Source organism: Loxodonta africana, chromosome 20 (assembly GCF_030014295.1).
Source record: "Loxodonta africana isolate mLoxAfr1 chromosome 20, mLoxAfr1.hap2, whole genome shotgun sequence".
NCBI classification, from domain to species: domain Eukaryota; kingdom Metazoa; phylum Chordata; class Mammalia; order Proboscidea; family Elephantidae; genus Loxodonta; species Loxodonta africana.
Window position 1 is genome coordinate 3,587,501 of NC_087361.1, and position 24,393 is coordinate 3,611,893.

The window sequence follows — 24,393 nt, forward strand, 5'->3', positions numbered from 1 at the left end:
AACCAAACATTATAGACCAAATTTGTTATCATTAGCTCACTGATATAGAATTGGGCTTTGGGTTTCCATTTTAATTTTAGTGGCAAAGAACTGAATGTAGTTATATGAATTTGGGTAAGTGTAAATAATTCCAAATACATTTTTGAGGACTATAAAATGTATCATTGTTCTCTACCCTAAAATAAAAATTGTCCTTAAAGTTGTATAATTAACCTTTCTGTGTGTTAATTAAGCAATTCTATTCTTTGATTTTATGTCCTTTATCAACTATCTGCAACAATATTGCTAATCTTAGAAATAAACTTCGAGAGGAAAGGGAACAAACCCATGGAAATCACTGATCAAGGCAACTTGCAGAGCACCCCTGAGAACAGTTGTTTAAGAAATAGTGACAATGAATGGAAGATTGGAAAGAATGGGGTGGTGAGAGGGGGAAGAGGAAAAAGGAACCACAAAATGGGGAAGAGGGCAGATGTAGACAGGAAGAAATGAAGGGAGAAGAGGAAAAGGGGAAAAGGCAGAGGAAGAAATGCAGTCAAGTTTTAAGAAGGAAAAGCAAATACCTGATCATTTTCGCCTGGATATTTTAAGTTCTTGAACCTTTTCCAACAAATTTTATGGAAATAAATACAGCAGCTTTTACTGCACATTATCTGAACAAATCCCTGTGAAAGAATAAAAGTAAACTGTTGAGATGGAAACAGGTCATGTAACTGTAGAAAATGCCACTGTCGGCCACTTTTAAAACGGTTCTACCCCTAGGTGAGTTGTACATGGCATTAAAAAGTTACCAATAGGTCATTGGTAATCAAGGAACTTGAAAGTCATTTTTACATTATTAGAGTCTGAAAAATTAGGATAAAAAGGCAATAATTCAAATAAGTCAATTATATGCTGGTACAACAAAATATCAGAAACCCTGTATCCTGAGGCTACTCTTTCGCCTGCACTAACACTGTAATTAAACTAAATACTCTGTTTAAACACTATTTTAATTCATGGTAATATTACAATTTTTACCTAAGTTTACATTTATAATCACATGTTTAAAAATACTCAGTTAATTGTTAATTATAGTACCTTGTAAGTGGTGTTCTGTAAAATGTCAGCTTCACAAGATCGTTCACAATCTAGATAACTGCAAATGGTCTGCCTCATTATATTACTTTCAGATGTCTTGATAAAATTACTAAGCAGATCCTAGATTAAAAAAAAAAATTTTCATGAATTAACAATAATAAATTAAGACCACAACACTTCCAATATTTTATCTTAGGTAATATGTCCATTTTATATCCCTTTTTAAAGGACATGGTTTATATTGCTCTGACATGTTATTAGGTGGGATCAGTCCCTGGAGAAGGACGTCATGCTTGGAAAAGCAGAGGGCCAGTAAAAAAGAGGAATACCCTTGTCATGGATTGAATTATGCCCCTCCAAAAATGTGTGTATCAATTCGGCTGGGCCATGATTCTCGGTATTGTGTGATTTTCCTACATGGTGTAAATCCTGCCTGTATGATCTTAATGAGTGTGGATGGGTGGCAGTTGTGTTAGTGAGGCAGGACTCAGTCTACAAGACTAGATTGTGTCTTGAGGCATTCTCTTTTGAGATACGAAAGAGAAATAAGCAGAGAGACAGGGGACCACATACCACCAAGAAAGCAGTGTCGGGAGCAGAGTATGTCCTTTGGACCTGGAGTCCCTGTGTGGAGAAGCTCCTAGTCCGGAGGAAGATTGACGAGAAGGCCGACAGAGAGAGAAAGGCTTCCCCCGGAGCTGACACTCTGAATTTGGACTTTTAGACTACCTTACTGTGAGGAAATAAACTGCTTTTTGTTAAAGCCATCCACTTCTGGTATTTCTGTTATAGCAGCACTAGATGACTACGACAACCCTCAAGGAGATGGACTGACCCACTTGCTGCAACAATGGGCTCAAACATAGCAATGATGTGAGGGTGGCACAAGACCGGGCAGTGTTTTATTCTGTCACTATGAGTCAGAACTGACTGGATGCTAACTAACAACAACAACAACAACATGTTTTTGTTTTTTTTAATAGTAATAGAATATATTTCCTTCATTGAAAGTAAACAATATACAGGCAGGCCCTAACTAAGAAATAAGAAATTCCTTACTGAACGTGAATACAGAAGTCTATATTTGAGGCTACATTTCTCTCTTTCCCCATACTAACCCATAATAATCCTAACTCCTGGCAGGTTCCATTAAAGAATCGCTTGCTCTGATTACAGAGAGGTAACAAATCACTGGGTTTCAGGAGAATCTTTCCTGGAACTGGCCCCAGGGCACCATGTTGTCAGTGGAACTACAATGTGCCACTCACTGACATATTGGGCAGAAGTGGGGCTCAGAAATGTGCTTCCAGCGTCCAAAGTTACAATTTGGAATGCATTTTCCTATTTTAAAATGCTGATTAAATATAGGTGAAACACAGACATCAGGTCTAAGGTAGCAAGGTCCTTCGACAGTGAAAAGTCAAAAGACAATGTCAAAAAAAAAAAAAACTATATTCTTTTTTCCCAAAAAAAAAAAAATATATATATATATAGGTACATATCAAAAGACAATGCCTAGAGAGTTGGCATAAATTGCTCCTAGGGAGCAGGACTTGGAGAACTGTTAATTTTTGTTAAAAGTCTTGTAATAGAGTTTGATTTTTTAAGGGACATACATGTATTACTTTGTACAAAATAATTCACTAAAATCATTCTGATAAATAAAGGAAACTACTTTAAAAGCAGGTGAAAAAAGAGTAAAACAACCAAGACCACGTAGGAGCTACTTTAAGCAAATACGAAAGCTCAGTATTAAAAAGTATGTAAAATGATTACATAATAAAGTCAAAGAAAATAAAAGTCCTATGATTATCTTGACAAATTCCCAAAATGAAAATGTCTGCTTATTCTATTGATGATGGAGATACATATATTAGAATACTTCACTGTGACTGAGGATTTATCTGTCTCCTTTTAGCTAGTTCTTTGCCATATATTTTGAGGCTATATTACTAGGCATATACAAATGTTGAGTTGTTATAACTTCCCAAAGAGTTGGATTTTGTATTTTTATAAAATACCCCTCTTTATTTTGAGGAATGCTTTGGCCTTAAAGTCTATACTTCGTTTAATGTGAAGACCACTATACCAGGTATCTTGTTGAATGACATAACCTTTTTCCAAATTTTTACTTTAAACCTTATAGAATTCTTATATTTTAGCTGTTTCTTGTAAGCAATATATACTATGGTTGTTCAGTTATTATTGTTTTAATCTCACCCACAAAACGTGAAAATTTTTATTATCTTTTTTTTGGAGTCTATAGTATATTTACACAAAGTGTTATTACCGTTATATTTGGATTTAAATCTAATATCTACTATTGGCTTTCAACTTATACTGCCAATTCTATGTTCTTTTTTCTCTTTCTTGCCTTCTTTTGAATTTATTATTTCTAATTATTCTATTTTGCCCCATCTTTAGTTTGGAAGTATATATTCTTTTACTACACTTTCAGTGGTTAATTCTAGAAATTACAACATCTAGTCTTTACTTTCAGAAAATAAACTCAATATCTAAAAAGATTTTTTAAAAAAACTCATTGTATTATGATAGTATATTATTTACTTCACATGATAAGGAATATCTATTTCAAATCAATAACCAATATAATTGGAATTAAAATTAAAATCAGGAAGTGGATAAGGATGTCCAGCACTGCCAACAATATTTTAAAAAATAAATTTATGATATATAGTAAGAAATAAACACAATTATAAGACAAATGAAAATATTATCAAAATTTATAGATATGACTACTTTAAAATTATCCAAGACAGTCAACTGAAAATCTTTGTGCTCTAAATGCAAAAATCAAATAAACCACTTAGTTTAACATATATATATATAATTTTTTATATATATATAAAATATATACATATATATATAAATTCATTCCTTTACTCCCATATAAACAAGATAAAGAAATATAGTAGCAAAAGGAATTATTCACACCATGGATACCTACATACATGTTCACTTATTTGATTAATAAAAATATTTAATCAGCTTAAGAAACGTCCAGATTTAGTATAAAAATTAACTTTGCTAAAAATTAATTAACTTTACTAAAAGATGGAAAGACTCGATATTTTCAGTATGTCAATTTTCACCCCAAAATAATTTATAAATTTAATTATAAATATAATTATAAAAAAGATGTTAACGATTACATTTTGCTCTACAGCACCAGGGTAGCGCTATTACTAACTTGTTATTTGGAAGTGCTGGCACAGCTACCCAGCTTCTCTACTTGTTGAACCACACTCGTGTTCTGCACCACGTAACACCATCAAGGCTGTTTCTTACACAGTCAGTCCCGGAGTTAGGAACGTCCGACTTACCAACGACCTGCCCCTTAATGTCATGTCAATTTGCCCGCATTTTGAACAACTGAGCCGTCCCCTACTAGTGACAAATTCTTCATCACAACCACTTCCGCTTGCTGCAGTGCAGCTTTTACATCACTGAAAAGGCCTCGAGACTTTTCGTGCACTGAAGCCAGGCTAGACAAGAACCATACACATCTATTCCAATTTACCCACAAATTCTTAAAAGACACACTTAGGGGTACATCTCCTTTGTAACTGGGGGCTGCCTGTATAAAAAAGCTGATTTCCAACCAAAGAACTTCCTTGCTCTAGAACACGACAGCTGGTGTAAACTACATTATCAAAGATGATGCTGGTGAATAGCAGGTGAAAAGCCCTAAAAATGTTATTCTTAAATTCTTACTTTAAAAGTTGTAGGTAAATCTTCATCTTCTGTAGGATCTATGTCAAACCAATAATCATTTGGATCTTCTGCTATTTCTTGTAAACTTTTATGAAATTCTAGCAGTCCTCCATTGTACCTACAAGGCATTTTAAAATAGGTTAGCTTGAATGGGATTCCTGAACTGGAATGAATTAATAAGACAACCACCAAAACCAAACCAAACCCATTGATGTTGAGTCACTTCCAACTCACAGCGACACTACGGAACAGAGCAGAATTGTCCCATAGGGTTTCCAAGTTTGTAAATCTTTATAGAAGCAGACCACCACACCTTTCTCCCATGGTGCAGCTGGTGGGTTCAAACCACCAACTTTTCGATTAGCAGCTGAGCGCTTAACCACTGCACTACCAGGGCTCCTTATAAGATAACAAACAACACTTTTTTTTGTGGTAAGTAGTGTGGTGACAACTTCTGGCATGCTGTAGAAATACAAGCATTAGGACTCTCACCTGTGGTAGACTGGGATAAAATACAAATGGGAGTGAACCGGAGTGGCTCAGACTTGAAGGGGCCGTGGTAACGGTAACTAAAGGGACTGTAGAGTTGGTTGGTTTTTGTTAACTGTCTTGGAAGCCTTGAGGAAAGAGAATGGCAGGCATAGGTCAGCCAACTATTACCTCAGAGGCACACTGTGAAAGCCAGAATGCTTCTATGGCAGCATTTAAAGAGGCCATCATCTCCTTGAAGATAATCTGCACTGAAAATCAGACCCAGATTTAATCACAAGGTGTAACAACTGCAAAAGAGGCAGAATGCAGAGCCTGACAGAGCTACCATTATCAACTCAGGGGCACACTGTGAAAGCCAGAAGGCTCTACGTAGAACAATTTCAAAGGCGAAAAAACACACGGCCTTGGCAGACCAGCTACGCTAAAATCAGGGCTTTGAAAGAAAGTGGGCTCTGAGATCTGAAATGGGGGCACATAGGTGGATGTAATTGGAAACACTGATCCTCTAAACTTCTCTGAACCCTTTGTCAAAGGCCTATTTCTTGCTAGAGAAGTGCAGTATCCATTTACTCAGATAACAAATTAATGACATCATCCGAGGTGGATGTCTCAAAGGATGATGCCCTTTCTCCTCAAGATCCTCCCCTACCTTCCCTCATTGCCTTCCAACCCATAAATCTAGGGTCAGGTGTAAGAAGAGCCCAAGAGAGAAGATAAAGGCCCTGCCCAGGAAAAAAAAAAAAACAAACTTATTTGCCATAAGAATTGCAGAATTTGACTAGTATGTGCTGGCAGAAACATGTGCAAAAGTGTATCTTAAGAGTACTGAACAAATGGACAAATATAAGGCTGAAAAGGGAAGTGTTTACTGATATAAGAAAACTCTTCTGTATTTTCCTAGAAAAAACACCTGAAGACAGCCCTAAAACGCTGCTGAGATGGCTTCCCGGCGTTTGAACACATCAGTGACCTACAGTAAGTGAAGTGGGAATGGTGGAGATTTTTTGGCAGACTATTAAAGGAGTCAGAAGGCTTAGGGAGATGGGGATGTTAGAATGGGCTGATTATATTAAGACCACAGAACCCACCACTACCCTGTGTACCCTTGAAAGACCCAGAGGATACTCCACTCGTGAATACATAAGGACACAGAGGGAGAAGGCCACCAGCACCCCTGAGAAGCTCTGTGGTGACTGTCCTCTATAAGCCAGAGATAAAAGTAAAAGATGTTGCCGTACAACTTACCTATTCTGAGCACACATTTCTAGCGTCAATAATCTGGATAACGCATTCTTTTCAATGCCCATCATTAAAGAGAATAAAAAGTATTCTGCATATCTTAGGGAAGGACTGCAGTGTACGTTCCTCGTCTTGTCTTAAAGCCAGCTGATTCTGACTCAGGGTGACCTGGTGTGTGTTAATGTTACACCAGAACTGTGCTCAACAGGGTCCTCGGTGGCGGACTTTTCAGAAGTAGGTCAGCAGGACTTCCTTCTGAGATGCTTCTGGGTAGACTTGAACCTCCAACCTTTTGGTTAGCAGCCAAGCATGTTAACCAACTGCACCACCCAGAGACTCCTGTCTTGACTTACAGCTGTGTTAATTCCCCTACTTTGTCACTGTAACATAGACTGAAGGGGTTTTGAGCGTCTTGGCATTCTGCAAAACATGACACTGGCCCACCTTACCGGTAACATCATGCTAATCAGACCTAGTGAACAGGAAGTGGGAAATCCTCTGGATACTCTAGTGAAAAACAGACGTGTCAGAAGATGGGAGATAAACCTTACAAAGAATTAGGGACCTGCCACATACGTGATACTTTTAGGGATCCCATGTTTGGGACCAGCACTTATCATGCATTTTATATAAATAAACTTTACCTAATTCATCCCTCAAATCTCAAACATTATTTCCTTGGGAAAGCTCTGATTCTCAGAACTAGACTGGGGTTCCACTAGAGACTTTGATTATTCACAGTATTTTCCTTCATAGCTCTTTACTGTATTTCATAATTGATTATTTGTTTGACTGGTTATTGGATTAAGGCCTCTATGCTTCACTATACCATCAGTTACATGAGGATGAGAACTATTTTGTAAACCACTGGATCCCCAACACCTGGCACAGTGTCTGGAAAATGATAACATTTAGCAAACAAAATGAATGAATGATGCTGCAAATAGCTAAGGATCTCCATATAGCAAGTGAATATCCATATAGGTCTAATTTCACTTTCTTAAACTCTATAATATTCATTACTCCCAAAACTAAACATTTTGAACTCTTCATGAGCACGTTTACACCTTAAAAATCTATTCTAAGTCAATGGTGAAAATATTAATAATTACAACAATCACTAATTTATTAAGTACAGCATTTTTCTGTTCTGAGCACTGTGTTAATCGCTACAGTATCCTTATGAGGTAAGCATTATTATTAGCTCCATTTTACATATTAAAAAAATAATAAGACTCAGCAACATCAAGTCTCCTAGGCTCATAGATTAGGTAACTGGTAGAAAATGTATTTGGACCCAGATCTGTTAAACTCTGAAACCTATGTTCTAATGTCTTTGCTATACTGCCTTTCATTGCCATGGCCTGATAAGTTTGATATTTAATATTCTCAAGTACATTAAAGAAAATATTGTGTACAGTAAAAGAAGAGAAGAACAAACCAGCAGAGCACAGATGTCATGATCCCTAGTATCTCTGCAAACTTTATTCCCATTTCACCATACTGAAAGTTGACAGGCAAGATCTACCAATTAAATTAAAAGTCTTACCTTTTCTGAGCACATCGAAGTAAGCCACGTCCAAAATAAACTAAAGACATAAAGTTTTCACAAATTTCATTTTCTTGGATCACTATCTTCATCACCAAGAATTTACTCTCAGCTTCTAAATAATCCTGTAGTAACATAAATCTAGGTTTGTCTGATGTGGAAGACTTTTTTTTTTTTCTTTTGCAATAAACAATTATTGCCTAACCTGGAGAATTAGGGCAGTTTTGAGAGTGATCTAGTCATTTAGTCATTGATTTAAATCCCTGATCCCAGTAAATCTGTATGTATTCACAAAGATGATGTATTCCGTGTTTAAAATATAATTTACAAAGGCACTTAGGACTTTCTTTAACCAACATTTCAGAATAAAAAATAATAATAATAATTTCTGTATCTAGAACTGCCAATACTGCTAGCCAAAAATAAAACAATTTCTGATGACTAACTGCTGTCCATGCGTCTCTCAGTTTGTCATACTGTGGGGGCTTGCGTGTTGCTGTGATGCTGAAAGCTATGCTACCGGTATTCAGATACCAGCAGGGTCACCCATGGAAGACAGATTTCAGCTGAGCTTCCGGACTAAGACAGACTAGGAAGAAGGACCCGGCAGTCTACTTCTGAAAAGCATTAGCCAGTGAAAACCTTATGAATAGCAGCGAAACATTGTGTGATATAGTGCTGGAAGATGAGCCCCCTAGGTTGGAAAGCACTCAAAAGATGACTGGGGAAGAACTGCCTCCTCAAAGTACAGTTAACCCTAATGATGTGGATGGAGTAAAGCTTTCGAGACCTTCATCTGCTGATGTGGCGTGACTCAAAATGAGAAGAAACAGCTGCAAACATCCATTAATAATCGGAACCTAGAATGTACGAAGTACTAATCTAGGAAAATTGGGAATAATCAAAAATGAAATGGAATGCATAAACATTGATATCCCAGGCATTAGTGAGCTGAAATGGACTGGTATTGGCCATTTTGAATTGGACAATCATATAGTCTACTATGCTGGGAATGACAGCTTGAAGAGACATAGTGCTGCATTCATTGTCAAAAAGAATGTTTCAAGATGTATCCTCAAGTACAACGCTGTCAGTGATAGGATAATATCCATACGCCTACAAGGAAGACAAATTAATACGACTATTATTCAAATTTATGCACCAAACACTACGGCCAAAGATGAAGAAATAGAAGATTTTTATCAGTTGCTGCAGTCTGAAATTGATCAAACATGCAATCAAGATGCATTGATAATTACTGGCGATCAGAATGTGAAAGTTGGAAACAAAGAAGAAGGATCAGTAGTTGGAAAATATGGCGTTGGTGACAGAAACAATGCCGGATATCAAATGATAGAATTTTGCAACCAACGACTTCTTCATTGCAAATACCTTCTTTTACCAACATAAACAGCGACTATACACATGGACCTTGCCAGATGGAACACACAGAAATCAAGGTGACTACATCTGTGGAAAGAGATGATGGAAAAGCTCAATATTATCAGTCAGAACAAGGCTAGGGGCCAACTGTGGAACAGACCATCTATTGCTCATATGCAAGTTCAAGTTGAAACTGAAGAAAATCAGAGCAAGTCCACAAGAGCAAAAATATGACCTTGAGTACATCCCACCTGAATTTGGAGACCATATGAAGAATAGATTTGACATATCGAACACCAGTGACCAAAGACCAGACGAGTTGTGGAATGACATCAAGGACATCATACATGAAGAAAGCAAGAGGTCATTGAAAAGAAAGAAAAGACCAAGATGACTATCAGAGGAGACTCTTAAACTTGCTGTAGAATGTCGAGCAGCTAAAGCAAAAGGAAGAATTGATGAAGTAAAAGAACTGAATAGAAGATGTCAAAGGGCATCTCGAGAAGACAAAGTAAAGTATTATAATGACATATGCAAAGAGCTGGAGATGGAAAACCAAAAGGGAAGAACACGCTTGGCGTTTCTTGAACTGAAAGAACTGCAGAAAAAATTCAAGCCTCAAATTGCAATAGTAAAGGATTCTATGGGGAAAATATTAAACGATGCAGGAAGCATCAAAAGAAGATGTAAGGAATACACAGAGTCATTATACCAAAAAGAATTAGTAGATGTTCAACCATTTCAAGAGGTGGCATATGATCAGGAACCGACAGTCCTGAAGGAAGACGTCCAAGCTGCTCTGAAGGCATTGGTGAAAAACAAGGCTCCAGGAATTGATGGAATAACAATTGAGATGTTTCAACAAACAGATGCAGCGCTGGAGGTGCTCACTCACCTATGCCAAGAACTATGGAAGACAGCTTCCTGTCCAACTGACTGGAAGAGATCCATATTTATGCCTATTCTCAAGAAAGGTGATCCAACCGAATGTGGAAATTATAGAACAACATCATTAATATCACACGCAAGCAAAAGTCTGCTGAAGATCATTCAGAAACAGCTGCAGCAATATGTTGACAGGGAACTGCCAGAAATTCAGGCCTGTTTCAGAAGAGGACGTGGAACCAGGGATGTCATTGCTGATGTCAGATGAATCCTGGCTGAAAGCAGAGAATACCAGAAGGATGTTTACCTGTATTTTATTGAGTATGCAAAGGCATTCGACTGTGTGGATCATAACAAATTATGGATAACATTGCAAAGAATGGGAATTCCAGAATACTTAATTGTGCTCATGAGGAACCTTTATATAGATCAAGAGGCAGTTGTTCAGATAGAACAAGGGGATATTGATTGGTTTAAAGTCAGGAAAGGTGTGTGTCAGGGTTGTATTCTATCACCATACCTATTCAATCTGTATGCTGAGCAAATAATACAAGAATCTGGACTATATGAAGAGGAACAGGGCATCGGTATTGGAGGAAGACTCATTAACAATCTGCGTTATGCAGATGACACAACCTTGCTTGCTGAAAGTGAAGAGGAGTTGAAGCACTTACTAATGAAGATCAAAGACCACAGCCTTCAGTATGGATTACATTCTAACATAAAGAAAATAAAAATCCTCACAACTGGACCAATGAGCAACATCATGATACACGGAGAAAAGATTGAAGTTGTCAAGGATTTCATTTTACTTGGATCCTCAATCAGTCGCCATGGAAGCAGCTGTCAGGAAATCAAAAGACACATTGCATTGGGCAAATCTGCTGCAAAGGACCTCTTTAAAGTGTTGAAGAGCAAAGATGCCACCTTGAAGACTAAGGTGTTCCTGACCTACGCCATGGTATTTTCAAGCACATCATATACATGTGAAAGCTGGACAATGAATAAGGAAGACGGAAGAAGAATTGACGCCTTTGAATTGTGGTGTTGGCGAAGAATATTGAATATACCATGGACTGCCAAAAGAACGAACAAATGTGTTTTAGAAGAAGTACAACCAGAATGCCTCTTAGAGGCAAGGACGGCAAGACTGCGTCTTACATACTTTGGACATATTGTCAGGAGAGATCAGTCCCTGGAGAAGGACATCATGCTTGGCAGAGTACAGAAAGAGGGAGACCCTCAATGAGGTGGACTGACACAGTGGCTGCAAAAATGAGCTCAAGCATAGCAACTCAGGACTGGGCAGTGTTTCGTTCTGTTGTGCACAGGGTCGCTATGACTCGGAACCGACTCGATGGCAGCTAACAACAACAACAACAACTGCTGGGGCACAATTCTTTATAATTCTTTCTAAGTTTTCTTTCTAACTGGAGCACAAATCTTCCTAATTTTTCAAGTATGAAATAAGTGACTTCCTGACCATAGATATAAAATCTCTTTTAAAGCATCACCATATTAATTATAAACAATACAGGTTTGGAAGTAAATATCAGGATCAGTTCTAAAAGATGCTTCAGTTACAATTAATAAAACAGGCATAATAGTCTTGGGTCCTTTGAAAAAGAAATAAGTAGGAGAAACACCGCATTTATTTATTTAAAAATATCCTCTAGCATGTCACACTAAATAACTAGCATTACATGAAATTATTTACAACAAAGGTGGCTTAGTTTGGGTGCTTATACATTCTACTTCACCTAATTAACAAATCAGATTTATGTATTTTATTTATGAAGCTAAGCAGAGAGTACAGATTTGGGAAGAGAAAAAGTAAAAGAAATACCAAGGCTACATATGGGAAATATGAGAAATCAGAGAAAATTAATAACAGAGAATGTTAAATTTGAAAAGGCACTTAGAAATCATTTGGTTAACTCAGATTTTTACTTACTTGTAGTTCATCTTAGTCCACAAAAATTTGAGGTAAAACTCATATTTTACCAAAGGGATAAGATTAAGTCCAGGGAGATTAAGCTACACTAGAAAATGCATTAAAATAGAATGCATGAATGAAAAAAGCTAAGCAATTTTTATATTACACAAATAGTAAACATTTAAAAGATAAAGTTAAAATAACTGAAGTTTTAAGCTAATATTACCAGTTTCCTCTAACATATTTTCAGGTTCACATTATAATATTTGGCATAACTGCTCAAATTAGAAATGTATGACAGAAAAGTCAATGAATCGTTTCAATTTTTAGAGAATTTCAAAATTTCACTTTGTTACAATGAAGTCAGTGAATGTAAAAAGATTTATAGTGGGCAAGTAACACATGCTACATACCTCCTTCTTTCCTCTTTCAGTGAGTGCTACCCCATACAAAAACAGTAACGTCAGATAATAACCAATATTAATCTGGTGTGCCTAAAAAGAAAAATATATTTTAATTGGTTAAGTAAACTAACCTACTTTTCAGTATATTAAAAAGAAAAAACATTGCCAACTACTCAGTTCTGACTCACAGCGGCCCAATAAGACAGAGTAGCCTTGTCCCATAGGGTTTCCAAGGTGATAATCTTTATGGAATCCCTGGTGGTGCTGTGGTTAAGAGCATGGCTGCTAACCAAAAGGTCAGCAGTTTGAATCCACCAGCTGCTCCTTGGACACCCTATGGGGCAGCTCTACTTTAACCTGTAGGGTCGCTTTGAGTCAGAATCAACTCAAAGACGATGGGTTTTAATCTTTTCAGAAGCAGACTGCCACATCTTTCTCCCGCTAAGTGGCTGGTTCCAACCACTGACTTTCCGATTATCAGCAGAGCACGCAACCAGGGCAAAAATCTTGGGCACTGAGTCTCTAACGGGCTTCCTTGGACAGAAATATTGCACATGTGTTGCTGCATTTTCACTGCTGAAGGAAAAGTGTGTTTTGTGTGACCCCTCATGGGAGGGGGGAGTACACGAAAGCCTGCGCATGGATTCTCCCAGACTCTGCCTGTGCCACTTCTCCTTATGACCTGGCTGTGTATCTTTACTATGTCGCTGTAATAAATCTTAGTCATGAGTACAACCATAAGGTAAGTCCTGTTAGTACTAGTAAATCTCCAAACATGGGGCTAGTCTTCAAGAACCCTTACACAACCTCACTGTACAAAAGTCAATTTCCTAGTTTTTCATATAATACCTTAGCTGTGTAATATGTAACCACTGGGGGAAACTAAGTGAGAGGTGCACAAAATCTCTCTGTATTATTTTTGCAACATCCTTTGAATCAATATTTATCGCAAAGTAAAAAGTTTAGAAATTGCCTGTGGAGAAAATATTCCCCATTCTGTTCATAAGCTCTATACTGACCAAAGATTACAGTCATATTTTTTGTCACACTAATTTTTTTTTTCAGAGCCTTGATGGCGTGGTGGTTAAGAGCTCTACTGCTAATCAAAAAGATAGCACTTCAAATACACCAGCTGCTCCTTTGAAATCCTATGGTGCAGTTCTACTCTGTCCTATAGGATCGCTATGAGGTGGGACAGGCTTGATAGGACCTAACAACAACAACAGCAACAATTTTTTCACTGATAATTGTCCCATACTATCAGCAAAATTCTTCCAGGTATATAAGAATAAAAAATATCTATGGGACATGAAATTTCTTTTTACGTTGATTTTATTCTCTCAACTATAACACATTTTATGACCAACAGTGTACATTTATATGATAACTAGCTGCTGTTATCCATTGAAGATAAACATGTGCTTGTCTCCCCTGGGCTACGTGAGTTTACCAACACAAACTTTAGAAAACAACACTCAAAACAGAGCAGGAGTAGCAATATTAAATTCTGACAAAAATAGACTTTAAAGTTAAATCCACCACAAAGGATAAGGAAGGACACTATACAATGATTGAAGGGACAATATACCAGGAGGATATAACCATATTAAATATTTACCCACCCAACAACAGGGCTTCAACATATATTAAAAAAACCTTAACAGCATTGAAAAATGACATAGACAGCTCCACAATAATAGTAGGAGACTCGAACACACTACTTTCAGTGAAGGACACACATCCAGAAAGAAGCTCAATAAAGACACGGAAGATCTAAACGCCACAATCAACCAACTTGACCCCGAAGACATATACAGAACACTGCACCCAAAAGCAGCCAAATATACTTTTTTTTCTAGTGCACATGCAACATTCTCTAGAATAGACCACATATTAGGTCATAAAGCAAATTGAAACATTGCAAAGCATCTTCTCTAACCATAAAGCCATAAAAGTTGAAATTGGTAACAGAAAAAGCAGGGAAAAGAAATCAAACACTTGGAAACTGAACAATACCCTGCTCAAAAACTGGGTTATAGAAGACATTAAGGACAGGATAAAGAAATTCGTAGAATCCAATGAGAATGAAAACACCTCCTATCAGAACCTTTGGGACACAGCGAAAGCGTTCCTTAGAGGTCAGTTTAAAGCAATAAATGCACACATCCACAAAGATGAAAGGGCCAAAATAAAAGAATTATTCCTGCGACTCCAACAAATAGAAAGAGAGCAACAAAAGTAACCCTCAGGAACCAGAAGAAAGCAAATAATAAAAATTAGAGCAGAATTAAATGAAATAGAGAACAGAAAGACAACTTAAAGAGTTAACAAAACCAAAAGCTGATTCCTTGAAAAGAGTAACAAATCGATAAACCATTGGCTAAAATGATGAAAGAAAAACTGTAGAGAAAGCAAATAACCCGAATAAGAAATAAGATGGGCAATATCACAACAGACCCAACTGAAATTAAAAGAATCGTATCAGATTGAAAACATCAGATTACTATGAAAAATTGTACCCTAACAAATTTGAAAACCTGGAAGAAATGGATGAATTCCTAGAAACACACCACCTACTTAAACTAACACAAACAGAGGTAGAACAACTAAATAAACCCATGACAAAAGAAGAGATTAAAAAGGTAATTTTAAAAAAGCCCTGGCCCAGACGGCTTCACTGCAGAGTTCTACCAAACTTTCAGAGAAGAGTTAACACCACGACTACTAAAGGTATTTCAGAGCATAGAAAAGGATAGAGTACTCCCAAACTCATTCTATGAAGCCAGCATTTCTCTGATACCAAAACCAGGTAAAGACACCACAAAAAATAACTCACCATGACCAAGTGGGATTCATACCAGGTATGCTGGGATGGTTCAATGTTAGAAAAGCAATGTAATCCATCATATAAATAAGAGACAAGAGCCACATGATCTTATCAACTGATGCAGAAAAGGCGTTTGACAAGTCCAACACCCATTCATAATAAAAACTCTCAACAAAATAGCAATAGCAGGAAAATTTTTCAATGTAATAAAGGGCATTTATACAAAGCCAACAGCCAACATCACCCTAAATGGAGAGAGTCTGAAAGCATTCCCCTTGAGAATGGGAACCAGACAAGGATGCCCTTTATCACCACTCTTATTCAACATTGTGCTGGGGGTCCTAGATAGAACAATTAGGCTAGATAACGAAACAAAGGACATCCAAATTGGTAAGGAAGAAGTAAATTATCTCTATTTGCAGATGACATGACCTTATAGACAGAAAACCCTAAATAATCCTCAAGAAAACTACTGAAATTAATAGTAGAGCTCAGAAGAGTATCAGGTTACAAGATAAACATACAAAAATCAGTTGGATTCACCTACACCAATAAAGAGAACACTGAAGAGGAAATTACCAAATCAATACCACTGATAATATCCTCCAAGAAGATAAAATACTTAGGAATAAATCTTAACAGAGACCTAAAAGACCTATACAAAGAAACTACAAGACACTACTGCAAGAAACCAAAACAGACCTACATTAAGTGGAAAAACATACCTTGCTCATAGATAGGAAGATTTAACATTGTAAAAATGTCTAGTCTACCCAAAGTGATCTATAGATACAACGCAATCCCAAACCAAATACCAATGACATTTTTTAATGAGATGGAAAAACAAATCACCAACTTCATATGGAAGGGAAAGATGTCCCGGTTAAGTAAAGCATTACTGAAAAAGAAGAACAAAGTGGGAGATCTCACACTACCTGATTTTAGAACCTATTATACCGTCAAAGTAGTCAAACAACCTGGTGCTAGTACAACAACAGATACCTAGACCAATGGAACAGAACTGAGAATCCAGACATAAATCCATCCACGTATGAGCAGCTGATATTTGACAAAGGCCCAAAGTCTGCTAAATGGGGAGAAGGCAGTTTCTTTAACAAATGGTGCTGGCATAATTGGATCTGCAGAAAAAAAAAAAAAAAAATGAAACAAGACCCATACCTCACCCCATGTACAAAAACTAATTCAAAATGGATCAAAGTCCTAAACATAAAATCTAAAACAATAAAGAACATGGAAGAAAAAATAGGGACAATGCTAGGAGCCCTAATATATGGCATAAACAGTATGCGAAATATTACTAACAACGCACAAACAGCAGGAAAGAAACTAGATAGCTGGGAGCTCCTAAAAATCAAACACTTATGCTCATCCAAGACTTCACCAAAAGTGTAAAAAGACTACCTTCAGACTGGGAAAAAGTTTTTAGCTATGACATTTCTGATCAGCCTCTGATCTCTAAAATCTACATGATACTGTAAAAACTCAACAACAAAAAAACAAATAACCCAGTTAAAAAAAATGGGCAAAGAACATGAATAGGCATTTCACCAAAGAAGACATTCAAATGGCTAGCAGATACAATCATTAAGAACAACGATTAATCCATGAAACATCTCATAACATGGAGGAATCTGGAAGGCATTATGCTGAGTGAAATTAGTCAGTTGCAAGAAGACAACCATCGTATGGGACCACTATTGTAAGAACTGAAGAAAAAGTTTAAACACAGAAGAAAATATTCTTTGATCGTTACGAGGGTCGGGAGGGAGGGAGGGGGTATTCACTAATTAGATAGTAAACAAGAACTATTTTAGGTGAAGGAAAGACAACACACAGGAGAGGTCAGCAGAACTGGACTAAATCAATAGCAAAGAGGTTTCCTGAATACAAACGAACACTGCGAAGGCCAGAGTAGCAGGGACAGGGGTCTGGGGACCATGGGGACATCTAGGTCAACTGGCATAACAAAGTGTATTAAGAAAACGTTCTGCATCCCACTTTGGCGAGTGGCATCTGGGGTCTTAAACACTAGCAAACAGCCATCTAAGATGTATCAGTTGGTCTCAACCCACCTGGAGCAAAGGAGAATGAAGAACACCAAAGAAACAAGGTCTATATGAGCCCAAGAGACAGAAAGGTCCACATAAACCAGAGACTATATCAGCCTGAGACAGGGAGAACTAGATGGCATCCACCTACCACCAATGACTGCCCTGACAGAGAATCCCTGGTGGAGCAGGAGAACAGTGGGATGCAGACCTCAAATTCTTTTAAAAATACCTGACTTCATGGTCTGACTGAGATTAGAGGGACACCAGAGGTCATGGCCCGCATACCCTCTGTTAGCCCAAGACTAGAATCATTCCCGAAACCAACTCTTCAGACAGGGATTGGACTGAAGTATAAAAAAAACTAGTTTTGTTTTTTTTTTTTTTTTGATAGAAAATGATACTGGTGAGGAGTGAGCTTCTTGGCTAAAGTAGACACATGAGACTATGTGGGCAGCTCCTGTCTGGTGGCGAGATGAGAAGGCAGAGGGGGACAGGAGCTAGTTGAACGGACACGGGGGATGCGAGGTGGAGAGGGGGAATATGCTGTCTCATTGGGGGAGACCAGCTAGGAGTATATAGCAAGGGGTGTATAAGTTTTTCTATGAGAGACTGACTTGATTTGTAAACTTTCAGTTAAAGCACAATAAATAAATATTCAGTTAAAAACTATGAAAAAAAAATTCCCACATCTGCAGAGTTGTTATACCACAGCAATTCAAGGCATGGTCTCTGGAGCCAAGACTCCCTGGATTTGTATCCTGAATCCACTACCTTACTATTTGGTGAATTTAGGCAAGTTATCTAATCTCTGTGCCTTGGTTTCCGTATCTATAAAATGGGAAACAAGATGAAGTTCTTGTGAAGAAGAAATGACCCAATACTTGCGAAGTGCTTAAAACAGTGCCTGTCATGTAGAAAATACTGAGTATGTGTCGGCTATTACTCTGTAACTTAAAAAACCTAGCTTCATAAATAACATGACAGATGAGAAAGGAGAGTGTTGACATGTTGTGGGGCTGTTAACCAATGTCATGAACAGCATGTGTAGTAACTGTTTAATGAGAAGCTAGCTTGTTCTGTAAACCTTCATCTAAAGTACAATAAAAAAAAAAAAAGAACAAATAGCACAACAGAGTCTTTGGCTCACTGAATTCTAAATAAAAAGATTTTGGGAACAAGATAGATGCAGACATGTGGTAATGCTATGATTAGAAGAAGAAAGCAAGGAACTCAAGAATTTAAAGGTATAAGCAGTAAATTTCTAGTCTAAAATCCCTGCCTTTTCCTTCCTCCCTTCCCCCATTACCTGAAATTATTACAAGTAATAGAACTTTTTTTACTAGAACCAAGTGGATATAAAGATGTTACTGGCAAACTCTCTGTTTTCTACTCCTTTGTCTCACTCCTTCTTGTGGCCTTAAGGAACAGGGAGAATCATTTGGACAGGCTCCTTTCATCATGACAATTCCAATTCTGGTAACAAGAGCTACCAAGAAAGAGAAAGCTTTCACTGCGTAGTCTAAGACTTGTCTTAAAAGTAATGTCTAAGTCCAGAAGGCTAAGGAATGGGCATTTGTTAAAGCTGACTTAATACTGATGGATCTCACTGGTTGGCAACCTGGTCAGTGGGCGAAGAAACAGGTCTGCAGCATCCCAGTTCTTAGGATTACATGGTGAGATAAACTCTTTTCTTTGTGCTCCCTTTTGACTCTACCCAAGTTTCCAACCAGAACCTCCTTTAGGGTCGTGTAGATCATCCCTTAGAGCCTTTTTTTTTTTTTTTTTTTAGATCATCCCTTAGAGCCTGGTCCTGGGAGCCCTGAATAAAGACTGTTTTTCCACCTCCTTGTATGTCATTATAACACAAGGTTTGGTATCTTAGGCTACGTGGTTTGGTGCCAGGGCAGTCAGTTCTTTCTTGAAGATGACCCTAACATTAGATGGTTTTCTTCTAAGTGTATACAAAACTTAATTTACTTTACTGATTCAAATTATATAAAGAACTAGATTTTTCTTTTTACTGTTCTTGCACTATTGGTTCTGATTTTCAGTGCAAAGTATAGTTTTCCTCAGATTGTTCTATTTATTTCTAAAGTATCGTTTGCCTTTAAACACATAAATATATCTAGCCAATTTTATCTTGTATTATTTTATTCGATAACAGCAGAAGTTTCAATTTTTACCAATATGGAATTATCTGAAGGAAAAGGAGCTGGTTAATAATTACGAGGAGAGAGGGATAGTTTTTGAAGTCTGTAACTATCCGTCTCCTAAGCGGGAAGGCCCATTTCTACAGTAGTTCAAGTTCTCTGTTTTCAGGATGAACAATTTTGTAGTAGGGAAGGAGACTAGAATAGACCTATTACAGAGATGCAGTCATAAGTAAGACATATAGGAAGGAAATTATGGATTTCCTTCTCTAAATGTAAAAGAAGAAAATAAAAATCGGCCTATATCTCAAAATAAGTATTCAATGGCTGTTCTTTCATTGAAAAATATCATCCATCTCCATTATTTCAAACTTCCAAAAAGAAAACACTTACAGTGTAATTAGTAGCTTGAATGTTCTTCAGTGCTGCTTCTAGCTGTGTTATCAAGTAACTTAAAGTCAAAGGAGGAACAATCTCCTTCCCATTCTGGCTGTTACCTGCAACTTCTCTCTGTAGAAAATAATTTAGTTGAAAATTTGAGTTAGGAACAAATATCTACATGCTACATGTATTTTGTTATATAAATAATGTTTACTGTAGAAAATTTGGAAGAGACAAAAACAATTTTAAAAATAAAAATAAAACTCACAGCACCCAGATACTAACCATTCTTACATTTGTTTTTTAAGTAGTCTGATGAGTTTTCTTTTAACTATTACCTCAAAACACTAAAAACCATTCCCAAACCTACTAAAAGGGTGGCATCGTCCACTCCTACTTCAGAGGAAAGTGGTAATCTCACATCATTCTCCCGCATCTTCCTTCCATTTACTAAACCCATTGCCATCCAGTAGATTCTGACTCATAGAGACCCTATAGGACAGAGTAGAACTGCCCCATAAGGTTTCCAAGAAGCAGCTGGTGGATTTGAACTGCCGAACTTTTGGTTAGCAGCTTAACGCTTAACCACTGTGCCACCAAGCGTCCACTAGCACAACGAAAATCTCCCAGTGTTGAACCTGGAGTAAGCAGGAATGGTGGCATTAATACCAACACCAGGTTGTGCCATCTTAGCCTGCAATAAGATTGGACTAAGCTAGTATGTGACTAGACTACGCAATGATAGAACTTACTGTGTTCTATAATTTGCTATTTACATGTATGTAAAGAAAGGAAGTGTTATGTCTTATCTTTGCGTCCATTCCCAACGCCTTGTACCCACAAGTGCTCAGGACGTGTCTCTTGAATTCAATCGATTTAAAAAACATCATCTGTTTAATGATATTTTATCTGTGTGAAAAGTTTAATCTACACTTTCCTCACTTGGTTTCCAGCAGTCAATACTCTCCTACTTTCCTCCTAGCTAACTAAATATTTTGTCTCCTCAGCGTCCAATCTAATGAACCTCTTTTCTATCAACACACATTCCCTAGATAAATTGTGTTCAAATATATATAACAAAACATTTCAACTACTTTTACACGTACAATTCAGTGACACTAGTTACATTCACCATGTTGTGCAATGATCACCACTACTATCCGTGCCCAAAGTTTTTCATTGCCGCTAACAGAAACTCAGTACCCCTTACAGTATTTGTCCTTTTCTGGCTGACTTATTTCACTCAACGTAGTATTTTCAAGGTTCATCCATGCTGTAGGATGTATCAAGACATCATTTCTCTTTATGGCTGAATAATATTCCATTGCATGGATGTACTACATTTTATCAGTTCATCTGTTGATGAACACGAGTTGTTTCTACCTTTTGACTGATGTGAATGACGCTTGAGTGTACAAATATCTCTTTAAGTCCGTGATTTCAAGTCTTTTGAGTATATACTTAGGAGCGGAATTGCTGGGTCATATGCTAATTCTATGTTTAACTTTTTGAGGAACAGCCAAACTATTTTCCACAGTAGCTATAGCATTATACAATCCCACTAGCAATGGATGAGGGCTCCAGTTTCTCCACATCCTCACCAACACTTGTTTTCCATTATTCTGATAACAGCCATCTTTGTGAGAGTGAATTTGTATCTCACTATGGTTTTGATTCCAATTTCCTAAACGACTAATAACATTGAGCATCTTTTCATGTGCTTATTGCCCATTTGTATATCCATTCCCCATGTTTTAATTGGTTGTCTTTTTGTTGTTTAGCTGTAGGAGCATTTTATGTATTCTGGATATTAAACCCTCATCAGATATATTATTCCCAATTTTTTTTTATTGTGGTTTAAGTGAAAGTTTACTAATCAAGTAAGTCCCTCACACAAAAATTTATATACACCTTGCTGTGTAATCCTAGTTGCTCTCCCTTAATGAGTCAAACACTCCTTCTCTCCGCCCTGTATTCCTCGTGTCCATTCAGCCAGCTTCTGTCTCCCTCTGCCTTCTCATCTCCCCTCCACACAGGAGCTGTCCACCTAGTCTCATGTGTCTGCTTGAGCCAAGAAGCTCACTCCTCACCAGTATCATTTTCTATCTTACACTCCAGTCCAATCCCTGTTTGAAGAGTTGGCGTTGGGAATGGTTCCAGTCTTGGACTAATAGAAGGTCTGGGGACCATGACCTCTGGGGTCCTTCTAGTCTCAGTCAGATCATTAAGTCTGGTCTTTTTATGAGAATTTGGGGTCTGCATCCTACTGCTCTCCTGTTCCATCAGGATTCTCTGTTGTGTTCGGTCAGGGCAGTCCTCGGTAGTAGTTCTTCTGGTCATACAGTTTTTCTGGTCTCAGGCTGATGTAGTCTCTGGTTTATGTGGCCCTTTCTGTCTCTTGCGCTTATAATTACCTTGTGTCCTTTGTGTTCTTCATTCTACTTTTGCTCCGGGTACGTTGAGACCAACTAAAGCATCTTTGATGGCCATTTGCTACAGTTTAAGGCCCCAGATGCCACTCACCTAAGTGGGATACAGAATGTTTTCTTAATAGATTTTATTATGCCAATTGACCAAGATATCCCCTGAAACCATGGTTCCCAGACCCTGCCCCTGCTATTCTGGCCTTCAAAGCATTCAGTTTATTCAGGAAACTTCTTTGATTTTGGTTTAGTCCAGTTGTGCTGACCTCTCCTGTATTGTGTGTTATCTTTCCCTTCACCTAAAGCAGTTTTTGTCTACTATGTAATTAGTGGATACTCCTCTCCCTCCCTCCCTCCCTACTCTCATAACCATCGAAGAATATTTTTTTCTGTGTTTAAACTATTTCTTCAGTTCTTATAACAGTGGTCTCATACAATATTTGTCTCTTTGCAATTAATTTCACTCGGCATAATACCTTCCAGATTCCTCCATGTTATGAAATGTTTCACGGACTCATCATTGTTCTTTTTCAATGTGTAGTATTCCACTGTGTGAATATCTCATGATTTATTTATTCATTCATCCATTGATGTTGATGGGCATATTGGTTGCTTCCATCTTTTTGCTATTGTAAACAGTGCTGCAGTGAACATGGGTGAGCATATATCTGTTTGTGTAAACACTCTTATTTCTCTAGGATATATTCTAAGGAGTGAGATTGCAGATCATACAGTGTTCTAGATTTTTGAGAAAGCGTAAAATCACTTTCCAAAGTGGTTGTACCATTTTACATTCTCACCAGCAGTGTGTAAGTGTTCCAGTCTCCCCACAACCTCTCTAACATTTATTATTTGGGTTTTTTGGATTAATGCCAGCCTTGTTGGAGCGAGATGGAATCTCATTGTAGTTTTGATTTGCATTTTTCTAATGGCTAACGATCTTGAGCATTTCCTCACGTATCTGTTAGCTGCCTCAATGTCTTCTTTGGTAAAGTGCCTGTTCATATCCTTTGCCCATTTTTTAATTGGGTTATTTGTCTTTTTGTTGCTGAGTTTTTGTAGTAACATGTAGATTTTAGAGATCAGGTGCTAATGGGAAATGGCATAGCTAAAAACTTTTTCCAAGTCTGTAGGTAATCTCTTTACTCTTTTAGTGAAGTCTTTGGATGAACATAAGTGTTTGATTTTTAGGAGCTCCCAGGTATCTAGTTTCTCTTCTGGTGTTTGTGCATTGTTAGTCATGTTTTGTATACTGTTTATGCCATATATCAGGGCTCCTAGCATTGTCCTTACTTTTCCTACCATGATCTTTATCGTTTTAGATTTTATATTTAAGTCTTTGATCCATTTTGTTTGTTTTTGTGCATGGTGTGAGGAATGGGTCTTGTTTCATTTTTTTGCAGATGGATATCCAGTTATGCCAGCCTTATTTGTTAGATTGTCTTTTCCCCATTTAACTGAACTTTTTGAGGTCTTTAAAAAGTGGATGGATTTATGTCTGGATTCTCAATTCTGTTCCATTGGTCTATGTATCTGTTGTTGTACTGCTACCAGGCTGTTTTGACTACTGTGGTGGTATAATAGGTTCTAAAATCAGGTAGTGGGAGGCCTCCCATTTTGTTCTTTTTCAGTAATGCTTTACTTTTCCAGAGCTTCTTTCCTTTCCATATGAAGTCTGCTTCTCAGTCTAATTAAAAAATGTCGTTGGAATTTGGATCGCAATAGCATTGTATCTATAGACCACTTTGGGTAGAATAGACATTTTTGCAATGTGGAGTCTACCTATCCAAGAGCAGCATTTGTTTTCCACTTAACGTAGGTATCTTTTGGTTTCCTA

At 37.4% G+C, this 24,393-nt stretch overlaps 1 protein-coding gene across 8 annotated transcripts in view; it reads right to left on the reverse strand.

The window, feature by feature from the left end:
* DZIP3 (DAZ interacting zinc finger protein 3) overlaps positions 1–24,393 on the reverse strand; it is a 290,858-nt gene that overhangs the window by 231,941 nt on the left and 34,524 nt on the right. For 7 of the 8 annotated variants that reach the window (XR_010318680.1, XR_010318681.1, XM_064273000.1 and 4 more), the window contains 6 exons: positions 20,146–20,262; positions 12,713–12,793; positions 8,096–8,220; positions 4,816–4,933; positions 1,081–1,200; positions 564–665 (listed from right to left, as the gene is read on the reverse strand). Coding sequence is in view for 6 of the 8 variants with exons in the window: in XM_064273000.1 (XP_064129070.1) it covers positions 564–665; positions 1,081–1,200; positions 4,816–4,933; positions 8,096–8,220; positions 12,713–12,793; positions 20,146–20,262 (663 nt within the window). In the remaining 2 variants the exon portion in view is untranslated. Of the gene's footprint in view, positions 1–563; positions 666–1,080; positions 1,201–4,815; positions 4,934–8,095; positions 8,221–12,712; positions 12,794–16,532; positions 16,670–20,145; positions 20,264–24,393 lie in introns of those variants that run through there. The other variant, XM_064273003.1, reaches the window with a different exon arrangement.